This window comes from Pangasianodon hypophthalmus, chromosome 11 (genome assembly GCF_027358585.1).
Source record: "Pangasianodon hypophthalmus isolate fPanHyp1 chromosome 11, fPanHyp1.pri, whole genome shotgun sequence".
Lineage (NCBI taxonomy): Eukaryota > Metazoa > Chordata > Actinopteri > Siluriformes > Pangasiidae > Pangasianodon > Pangasianodon hypophthalmus.
In genome coordinates, this window is record NC_069720.1 from 8,679,529 (window position 1) to 8,691,574 (window position 12,046).

Below are 12,046 nucleotides of genomic sequence, written 5' to 3' on the forward strand. Positions count from 1 at the left end.
CCAGTACATTTTCAGTTTAATCCTTTCACAAATTGGTTGTCCACATGGCCAGCATTTTCTCTGTTCTGCTGCTACTCAAAATGTTTGAATGAATCTGCAGTGACCACAAGGGATTTGTAGGCCTTTTTAATCTTTTTAAGTGAAAACATTTGTCCTTTTTCACTTTTGGCCCAAAACAGAAAGTTCTGTTTCGGACCACTTTTAGAATTTTTTCTGTGGCATTCCTAATCAGTATAGTTATCTAATGTTGAATATACAATATGGCCAAAAGTATGTGGATAGCTAACAATCACAGCCATGTGTGGTTCTTCCCCAAACTTTTGCCAAAAAGTTAGAAGCATGTCTTTGCCTACTATAGCATTAGAAGTTCCCTTCACTGGAACTAAGGAGCCCGAACATGTTCCAGCATCACAATGTCCCTGTGTACAAAGTGAGATCCATAAAAGCATGGTTTGCCAAGGTTGGAGCGAGATTCGAGTGTCCTGCACAGAGTCCTGACCCCAACCCCACTGAACACCTTTGGAATGAACTGGAATGCCGATGGCGCCCCAGGCATCCTTGCCCAACATTAGTTCCTGACCTCGCTAACGCTCTTGCATTCTAGATTCATATGTTTTTTGGCCCATTTCCCATTTTATTGGCGAGAAAAAGACTGCTCTTTCTGGCCTATATTTGAGTGATAACTCATACAAGCAAAGTGCATAAAAGTTGGCAAGTTTAGTAATATAATATAATCAGAGTAGATGTCTGGATATCATGGCAATGTAACATTGTGTAGAGATGATAAAATCGTTATGTTGCACAAGCCTTTGTACATTTAATAAAAACATGGCCTAATTTATGCAGATGTTGGGATAGTGAGCAGATAAAAGAAAAGCATTCAGCAGACTATTCATCCAAGACCAGAGGAAATAAATAAATAAATGCAGAATTAAATTAGAATATAGTTAGAGTTAGATCTTTTGAGAATATTGTAGTTGTGCTTTGATATTAAATCTGCAAATACAGATTTCTGTCAAACTTCAGACACCAAACATGTCATGGCTGATAGTCTGCATATGTTGAAATTGTGTAAATTTGGGGTTTTTTTTTGTTGAACTTTTCCTTTAGAATAATATTCTATGGTACATTAAAGCATGCAAAATCTATTAAAAAAAAAATCTATCCATTAAAGCATGTTAAAGTATAATCCACGTACCTCAGTAAAGATGATGGGAATGTTCTGTTTTCTGTGCATGCAGATTTTCACACTGCAAAAGCTGAGAAAGGCTTTTGTTGTAATTACAACATATTTTTGAGTTTGTTTTTTCCCTGTGTGTGCTTATTTGTGAACATATTTTTGCGTCTTTCTTTGTATGTATGTGTGTGCTCTCAAAGGCATCCGGATGCTGGATGGGGATGTGACTGATGTGGTGGAGGCCAAGTCGCTTGGGATCCGGCCTGACTACATTGACATTTACAGTGCCAGCTGGGGCCCTGATGATGATGGGAAGACCGTGGATGGTCCAGGCCCACTGGCCAAACAGGCCTTTGAAGTGGGCATTAAAAAGGTCATTTATACACATGGACACACACATACACAACCCTGTCATTAGTTTACATGAATCATACTCAGGTTTGTTTGACTAATGGTCAGGACACATAGAAGACAATATGGAGGAAAAATAGTTAAAAGTTTACACAAGAGTTATTTTTACTTGGCATTTAAGAGAGGTGCTGTGCTCTGCAGCTTATAAGTTTTTGAGTATTTGCATTATCCTAATTTTGATACTTTGTTAATGCTTTTAGTTGTGTGTTATTGGAAGCTTACTAGAAGGTAGGCTACTGTTAGCCTGGTGCTAACATAACATTAAGAATACGGAGAAAAATACAGAGAAAAATAGAAACCCTTCTATGAGTCAGTAGATGAGTGAAGACATCAAACTATGAAATCACACATATGGGATTATGTAATGACCAAAACAGACCAAAAGTAGGCTCTGTGAGAGCTTTGCCCACTCTTGGAGTTCTTTCAGCAGATTAATGACTGAGTCACCTGGGATCATTTTCCAGCAGTCATAAGGAAGTCCCCACATGTTGGCAATTGGCTTTTTCCCACATTTGAAATGAAAACTACTTCTTATAAACTACTTTCAAGCATAAGTCTCCGGTCTACATGTCCAGTCCAGCATGATTCGGTGCTTTCCCTGATTCAACATACCTACTAAACCTGAGTTAAATCAGATGTTTTGCCTACCTGAGTGAAACATCAAACTGTGTTGGTGTGAGAATTAGAGCCAGGACAAAAGTGCAAAAAATCATTGTCGTTATTCCAGACAGGGGAGAATAGTCAGACAACATAATCTGACGGTAATCCATAATCATTAACAGGAGAAAAAACGCGAGTCAAAAACAGGAAGTCTAATAAGAAATACATAAACAAGGAACAAGGAAACACGGGTAAACACAGCTCAGAAACACACAATAACACTGACAAGAGTTTGCAATGGAACAAAGACACAAGAGGGTGCAAACTAATCAAGGAAATAACTTCGAACATCTGGGCACACTCTGGAAAACATCGTTAGCAGGACATGGGCAAACATAAGACTCAAATCAATGCAAGGGCATATGAAAATGTAAACAAAGAAGCACATGGAAGGAAAATCAGAGCAAAACAAGGACAGCGCTGAGAGGTGGAATTCAGTTGAATTCTGGCCATTCAGTACTAGAGTCAAGCACTGTTTATTAGAAACACATTAGTGCACATCTAAAACACAAATTAATTAAGGGCTAACAGCAAACAGGTGAGCACATTGGATAAGAGACCAGTGAAAGGGCAGGGGTAGTGACAGGGCCAAAACCAGAAAAAGCACAGCAAAACAAACAGAAGCACATGGAGAATGAATAACACAAAAGCTTCAGATCAGGAAACAGTACTGCACTGAATTATGACAGCACGAACGGCACAAAAATTAAACTAAACTACATCAGTAAGGGTTTCGGAAGTGTTTTGGGAAGACAGTATACTTACGTTGGGTGTAGTTATCTGAAGCATCTTATTGTTCTGAGAAGCTGTTGTATCAGTGTCTCATACAGCGTGACTATTTATTTAAGTGTTTGGGAAAAATGGAGAGTAAAACATGTACTGAACTGAAACATAATGTTCATGCTTCTCTTGTAAGTGACATATGCAGTAAGACATATAAAATATAGAATCACCATAATGAGAGTACATTATTTCTGTTTTGAAGTGCAGGTTTTGTAAATTTTGATCTGCTGTGCGTATCTGTGCGTTTGTGTGTGTTTGTGTAGGGCCGCAAAGGTCTGGGCTCAATCTTTGTGTGGGCGTCCGGTAATGGAGGTCGGCAGGGAGATCACTGCTCATGTGACGGCTACACCAACAGCATCTACACCATCTCCGTTAGCAGCAGCACGGAAAATGGCAACAAGCCTTGGTACTTGGAAGTCTGCTCGTCCACCATGGCCACCACCTATAGCAGCGGAGAGTTCTACGACCGCAAAATAGTTAAGTCCCTCTTATGGTGCTCGGGCTGATAATGCTGTTCTGAGAAGTGAGGAATATGTCCCACACAGTCCCACACACTCCATTTCAGTCCTACAAAAACAGTCCCATACACTCCAATTCAACAAAAAGGAAATGAAAAGAAAAGAAAAAGAAAAGTGTCTGGTTTAGGCCACTCCCACTTTGGGTTTAAATCCAAATACAGATATAGATATGAATATTTGCAGCACTAAGCAGATACAGAAACCGATAGTGGCACTGTGTTACACCCCAATATATTAGATGATTTAAAGAGTCTTTTAGATGATTTAAAGATTTTTTTCCCTCAAGTATGACTAATTGATACTGTGTAGAACACTGATTTCTATTATTAATAGGCTCTGTACTTATATAACCTCCTTTGGTCTCCTTTTTTCACCACCAAATCACGTACAGTCTGGTCTATAAGTATTTGGACAGTGACACAATTTTTGTAATTTGGCCTCTGTACACCACCACAATGGATTTGAAATGAAGCAATCAAGATGTGATCGAAGTGTAAACCTTCAGCTTTAATTCAATTTCATTGCAGTGTTAAAAATAATCGTAATATTTATGATTAAGTTCGTTTGTCCAATTACTTTTGAGCCTGTGAAAAAGGCTATGTAAAAAAAATGGCTGTAATTCCTAAACGGTTAATGCAATATTTTTGTTAAACCCCTGACTACACTCCAATCACATCTTGATTGCTTCATTTCAGATCATTTGTGGTGTACAGAAGCAAAATTATGAAAATTGTCACTGTCACAGTCAAATACTTATGGACCTGATTGTATATCTGATTGACTTTACTTTTGTGCTGACATCCCCCATCCGATCCCCCCACCCCCTTTCCCTTTCTCTGTGTGTTTTTCTCCCTCCATATTGTCTGTTTCATATTGTTCTTCATTATTGCTGGAGTCAGGAATAATGCTTGTCTGCCAAAACGCAGTAATTTTTAATCCATCGCACACCTCCCACCCCCCAGATACAGCCTTTCCTTACCAGGTGCATTGCAACACAGACATATCTAAGACGTCTCACATGCTTTGTTAGATTTGTGTCTTTTTCCCTTCTCTCTGTCTGTTTGTGCAATGAGAAGATAAGACCCAAAGTTGAAGGCTAAATATTTGATCTGGCTGACATTCAAAACCAAAGATCTAGAAATATTCACAGAGATGAGCTAAATCATGTTTACTTTCGTTAAGGTCGACTGTACCTAAGGGCTTTCAAAACTTCAGTCAGGATAAGCTTCATAGCTTTCTTATTTGGATGCGGGTGTAATCTTAGATAACTGTACACGTGTTTGTGTGTTTAACCTTGTATTAGCACATACAGACAGTCCAACAGCCTAAGGTTATTCTTCTTTCTGTACCTCTGAATTTATAGTCATGACAGCTCACATATCCACGCTTACTTTGTTAAATAAACCTAGTGAAATCAGCATGAGGTTTACGCACTTAAATACATACCACAAATAAACACACCAAATCTTTGCCCAGGGCATACCAACAGGACACCACAGGGGTCCCACTGCTCTCTAACAGGAAGGGAATAAAAATGAAAATACAGTTATCTCCAGAATTATTGGTAAAGATGGGTAAAATAAAAAAGGTTATGAAAAATATATTAAAAATATATTTTATTTAGCTTTATTAGCGTAATCTCAGACTGAAAATATGAGCGAAATCTAACCTCTATTTGAAGTTATTTTTTTAGACAAAACTACATTAATGGCGCCCCTGCGTTTAATACTCCCTTTGCCATCGTAACAGCACTGAGTCGTCTCCTACAATGGGTCAGCGGTGGCTCAACAGTTGACGCTTTGTGTTACTGTTCAGAAGGTCAGGGGTTCAAGCCCTGGCACTGCCAAGCTGCCGCTTTTGGGTCCTTGAGCAAGGCCCTTAACCTTCTCTGCTCCAGGGCTGCCATATCATGGCTGACCCTGCGCTCTCACCCCAGCTTCCTAACAAGCTGGGATGTGCAAAAGCAAAAAAAGAACTTTGCTGTGCTATAATGTATATGTGACAAATAAAGGTTGCTTCTTCTCCTAAAATGCAAAAAAGAATAAAGAGCAAGGAATCTATGATTCCATATGATGTTTTCTTTACCCATCTTCACTAAGGGTGCCAATAATTCTGAAGCCAACTATGTTTACAGATTATGACTGATTACTTCAGAGCAATAAATAAAAAATACCAGTCCTACAAAGCTATCCATTTGCCCAAACCTCTCTTTTGTAACAAAAAGGTTGACTTGCAAACAAATAGCTTGGGTCTAAATTAAAACCACTTGTATACAGGACAAAATGGGATTGGCAGTTGTCATAAATACCATGTTGGTTTGTTTGGCCAAGAAAAATGGTGAGGTGTTGAATAAGTGGTACAGCTGAATTACGACCACACGTGGTAAATATGCAAGTTTGCACAAATTATATGTAAACATCTGGATTACATCTCACAAAATGGATTTATTCAAAAGAAACTTGTCACACTTGAAACTGTTGAAGCACATGGCTGACAGTGAAACCAGATATCTTGATCTCATGTGCGTTGGCTCTTACCAGCTTTCCTTAGTTCTTTTAAACATCTTTGAGTCATGTCAGTTCCAGCTGTGCCATAATGACACTGTTTTTCTTGCTTTTGCTCTCGTCAGATTACTACAGACCTGCGGCAGCGCTGTACAGATGGACACACTGGCACATCAGTGTCTGCACCAATGGTGGCTGGCATCATCGCTCTTGCGCTGGAAGCCAAGTGAGGTTACTTTTTATTTACTTTGTCTGCTTCTCTCTGTATCTCTCTTTCTCTCTACGTCTCTCATCTACACTGCATGTCATTCTATCCACAACTGTTTCGTGGAGGGTCTGGCCGTCTAGCAGTCTAGCGCAAAGCAGAAGCCGCCTCAGAGATCATCCCTATTACAGTTCTTTATACAGCAATGATGAACTGTCAAATCTGATTGGTCAGAAGTTGTTAATTAATTTCCTATAACAGCATCTCTGACTGTAGCGTCGACTACTATTCATATCTCAGGTTTATATCACACTCTATATAAACTAAGTCTAATAATCAACAGATTTAAAAACGTGTTGTTATTTAACAAGGAAAAGTGTATATAAGCGTTGATATGGCTGTTGATATATAGACATATCAATTAAAATTTGTGTTTTTCTGTAGATGTTCAGTGATCAATTTTTTATTGTTATAAATGGAGCAGCTTATCAAAGAAATAAGTCACTCTGGCATATTACTAATCCAGTTTCTGATAAGAAAATAAGAAGCACAATTTTAATCATTTTATTTGTGAATATTTAAGCACTGTTTTTAAAGCTCTCATCAGACAGCAATTTGGAAGAGCCACATTTTCTTTCTTGTGTATGATTTTGTATTCAGGCATTGAAATTCTGCAGCACAACACAGTGCTTTTTATTCATTGCCATGTTTTATTAATCCTTGGCATCAGACCTTTTGAAGAATTCTTTACTGAGTCAGACTTTTTAGATAATGTCTTATATGCGTTCAGCTATGAATTCCATTGTGGAGTTGCACAACAGCAAAGTCAGAGTCAAATGAGTACACTCCCAAGGAGCCATGTATCTTCTAAAGATTTCTTTTCACACTTCTCTGCATGGCTCTTGTGATTCAGCACCTAAGATGTCAGTAGCTACGTTTCTATCCAGGGAAAAAAGGTTTAGGGCATTGAAATGTTTACCGATATAGCTGATGGAAATGCAAATTATCGATAAAATTTCACAAGTGTGTTCACAAAAATGTTACGGAAAAATAGTTTTTGTCGAGAAAAATGGCATTCACGCAAAAAAAAGTGTCAATTTATTGTGTGTAGCTTTACTCGCACTGGTAAAGGCTGTTAAATGGTCTTAACCAGGTTAGACTTACCTCTACAGATCTGATGCTATAAACACAGCTGCTTCATGGGCACTTCCAGGAATACCAGCACAAATATCTCGTATCATGCACCTGTCATCAACAAGTGCCTGGAAAACAATAGGTGGCCACCCTTTGCGACTATTCACAGTAGCCATCCGTTGGGGGAAGAATAGGGATGTGTGTGCCATCCAGCGCACCATAAACCTGTGGCACAAGATGCACAAAGGAATTACGGTAAACAAGGCTATATTCGGCAGCCTGATATAACGCCACATTAATTTTTCTATAATAGCTGTGCACACAGTATTATACACATTGATGGACGGTGGTTTTACTAACCCTGAAAGTTTTCCCCACTACTCTGTACTCGGTGCAGGTTGCCAGCTTGAACAGGGTGATGGCAATCCACCTTCGGGTCGGAGCCTGTGGTCGGTGGCAACCCGCGATAGTCGCAACATCAGGACCAATTAATTGGCACAGCATCTCAAATGTGGGCTGTGACATTCTAAAATGATGCAGACAGAGACCTTCTGTGAAGTGTCTCTCCACCACTACCTCCCAGAATGCTCAATTGCGTGGTATCTCCCAGAGTCATGGGCTTCGTCGCCTAAGGGCAGTTACATGGAGCCCTATCAGACAACAACTGCTCCATTCTGACACTGTCTTCTGATTTTTTTGTACAGTTGCAATTATTTGTGAAATTAAAATGACAGCAAGCTGGCCAATTTCAATTAATTGTCTCAAAACACTCTCCATTTTACAAAGATTTGAGGACACGTGGAATGCAAAAGGTACACAATTTGCAATATACACAAAATTATGTATGGAAACGGCTCAAGGGCAGATTTCTTTTGTGATACACCAAAACTTATATGACGATTTGGGTTTTTTTTATGGATGATCATGCACACCATTTTTTCAGTAAAAGGCCAATTGGATGGAAACAGGCGGGAGACATCAAATTTCGCAGACTTTTTTTAACACATTTTCACTTTGTCGATAACAGAACAGCGCAGAAAGTGGATAGAAACTTGGCTATTGTTTCTGTGGTCAGTTTTAATGCCCTCTCCTGCATTTATGCATACATGGAAGTGTTACATTTTCAGCTCCTGGTGAGCATTGCCTTTTTTGGGCATGAATGCACTTGGTAATTGATGGCTGATTGGCATTAATCAACATGAATATGAAGAGAATATGTTGTCGAAGCTTTTGCACATTTGGTGGGTATTTTTTGTTTGCTTTGGCTTATGAATACATTTATGCACAAAAGCTTTATAAATGAGGCCCATTGCAACTGTACACACTGTAACTGTGTTCATATGTGGCTCTAACAACTGTCTAAAGTTGTTTTATCTGTTATTGTAATTGGTGAATGACATTGCTTTCATATGGTAGTGTTTTAGTTCTTGGGCAGAGTTAAATAAAAATAGTCATTGTGGGATATTATTGTAAGGAAAGTAACGAATTACACGGATGTTGGTAAAGTATTACACAAGAAAATATGGTGACTTAGACACAACTAAAATTTAGAACGTTTGGATTTATGACTCTGTGACTGCAATTGTGCTGTTGAACAATTTCTGTTTGTGACAGAATGGCATTTCAGTCCAGAATGTCAGCACAGATCAATATCTTACTTCTTTTTCACAATGATGCAATATTTTAAAGTGGATAGGGGAAGGGGGGTGTTTTAACATGGGTCAGCGTGGGTCTCTCTCTCTCTCTCTCTCTCTCTCCCACCCCTGAGTGTGTGTGTGTGTGTGTGTGTGTGTGTGAGACTGAGTGAGTGTGAGTAGAGCAAAATCTCACATGTACTGCTGAGTACTGAGTACTGCCAAGATTGTTACACTAAAAAATGAAGAACATTCTGTGGTACCAAAAGGTTTGTTAGCTTTTATTAGTGTATATACAGTGGGGACCAAAAGTCTGAGACCACTAGTGAAAATGCCTCTGTTTTGCATTCTTGTCTAACTTAATAAAATTAATCAGCAGTAAAGTTAATTAAAAGTAGAATCTTAGAAATATCTTAGAACCTGTTATACAAAGGAGTTAACATGGTTTAAATTTACTGTAAATAGTGATGTAGAAATTGTGCAGAATCTTGCATATTGAATATTCAAGATATCAAACATTTCCTTTCTTTTTTTTTTAATTGTTTCAAAAATTTTAAATCTTTTGGTTAGTTTTCCAGTTTTAAATGAAAAAAAAAAAAATCCCAGATTTTCAGTGTGGTCTCATACTTTTAGACCCCACTGTAGTTCTCCAGTGTCTACTGAGATACCATATAGATGCTAATTTTGTTGATGATCAGTTTATTTAGTAATTGTATGCAGGCTTTTTGATTTTAAGTAGCCTCCCTAAGAGAATTATATTATAGTAGATGCTCACACAACAGTACTCCAAAGTCCATATCCAAAAAGTTAAGGTGACACGTGAACAAAATGTCCTCGGTATGTTGTCACGAGTGTACCTGGATATGGCAGCAGCACACCAACCACACTTCTTGATTATGTATTTGTTTTAACCCAAACCCTTTTTTATGGTTATGCTCGGTTACTGTCTGTGATGATGATTACAAAAATGGGACACACCCACTCGTTCTTATGATCTTATTCTCATGATCTTATGTTTGTGCTTGTGTTGTATTAGTATGAATAGTGTTATTAGTATGAATATACTTTGTCTTTCAGCCCATTAATAACATGGAGGGATGTGCAACACCTCTTAGTAAAGACATCAAGACCTGTTCATCTGAAAGCTAGTGACTGGAAAACCAACGCCGCAGGACACAAGGGTAACAGTTTCATTATATGTAGAATATTAGTCAGAGTATGTCATTTCCTCTAGGATCCTTTGAAAGCATTTACATAAATTAGAGATTCAAACAATAGTAATCTCTCTCGCTCTATAGAGTATAGTCTATATTTAGTATAGTCTATATATTGTACTCTGGTATAGTACAGATTGTTAGAATATGTAAGATGTGTAGAAATGTGTAGATACCTTTAGCAAACTTACCTTCACTTTGTCTTTGTGTAGTTAGTCACCTGTATGGATTTGGGTTGGTGGATGCTGAGGCCATGGTGGTGGAGGCCAAGAAATGGCGACGTGTGCCACCTCAGCACACATGCACCAAGATGTCAGATCGCAGAACCAGGTAAGGAGAATTCTTTTCTTTTATAAATCGCTTCGTCAGTTTTTAAATATAGATCTTATGTTCCTGGAACAAAGTTATAACATGGAATTGTAATCATATTATAAAGGCCCTGAGTGCTGATATTCTCTATGTAGCTGTATTAATTATTCAGTATAAAGTTAATGATTTTATGATGACTAAGAATCAGTATAAACTTACAGTTGTATACAGAAGTGTAGGCCCCTCTACAGCAAACTACTTTAAAAATAACATTTTTATGCAATGTGAATGCACAGTTTATTAAGCAAAAGTTGATTATAGTTTAAATAATTTAGAAGAGTTTGCTGCAGAGGTTGTGTTTACTTCTTTTCACTTCAAAAATCAGGGGTGCCCAAACTTTTGCATGCAACTGTATGTTTCACTATATGTGTGAATTTCATGTGTAAATTATCAGTATTCCTCACTTCTATATGCGAGATGGTCTGGAAAAAGCAATTGTAAGTCAATAGAGCTGAATTCTAGAAAACAGCCAAAAAAAAAAAACTTGGGATTTGACAAAAAATTGGATTTGACCAAAAGTGAGTTTTTCCCTAGTAATATACTTTGACATATCTACTTTAAGAAAACAGAAATATAGTTTGCCACAAACACAAATTTTGGCACAACAATGTGTTTGTGGTTTAACAAGGCCAGCAGTGAAAAAAGAAAGCAGTCATGATCTGTGAAACCTTGCTAAGTATGCTTTTTGGATAGATACCTGTTGTGAAACAGAATTAATTCAGATTGTAATCAGAGAGCTACTTTCAAAATGTCCACCATGCACCCGCTGTGTCACATCGCCATCAAAACAGAGAAAAGCGCATACACACTCTGTACAGATGATAAGCAGACAAGTGTTAAAATGTTTAAATGAGCTAATAAAAGACATTAATAGCAAGAAATGTGGCCAAGAGAACAAAACTGTCTGAATTACTCAGCAGTTATTTCCCCACTGATGTAAGAGCACACAGTGACATTTCAGTTCAGGAAAACTTGGAAAATTTGCAGTTGATGAATCAGCTTTTGCTTCATGGAAGCAAACTCCTGCCCACTAGTCTTCTATGTACATGCCATATGCATACTGTACAGCCCAGTTAACCCTCATCTACATCTAATTTACATGAAACCACCCTATTTTACGCAGCTGTTGTGATAGTAAGCCAATAAAACGAAGCATCCAAATCTGAGTTTCTTGCGTCAGAGGTTGCTCCAAAAGAGAAATACAGTGTTATGGAAGTGGAGTTATGCTTCTGACTTGAGGAGGTGTAGGATGGAATGTGCTGAATGGATGTAACAGAGCATGAGTGAAATAAACAAGTCATCAATTCAATACACAGAATGGTACCAGAAATGACCTAAACATGGAAAAACACCACCAAAATGAATAGAATCTGGTGCTCTTGTGTTGATATAAAATGATATACAGCTAAAATGAATACACTTAAAAACATGTGACGA

The 12,046-nt window shown here is 38.0% G+C and overlaps 1 protein-coding gene across 1 annotated transcript in view; it reads left to right on the forward strand.

Moving 5' to 3' along the window:
• Positions 1 to 12,046, forward strand: part of pcsk6 (proprotein convertase subtilisin/kexin type 6) — a 70,728-nt gene that overhangs the window by 21,670 nt on the left and 37,012 nt on the right. The window contains exons 7-11 of the mRNA XM_026930802.3: positions 1,378 to 1,550; positions 3,295 to 3,507; positions 6,179 to 6,279; positions 10,104 to 10,207; positions 10,453 to 10,570. Coding sequence (XP_026786603.3) covers positions 1,378 to 1,550; positions 3,295 to 3,507; positions 6,179 to 6,279; positions 10,104 to 10,207; positions 10,453 to 10,570 — 709 coding nt within the window. The remainder of the gene's footprint in view (positions 1 to 1,377; positions 1,551 to 3,294; positions 3,508 to 6,178; positions 6,280 to 10,103; positions 10,208 to 10,452; positions 10,571 to 12,046) is intronic.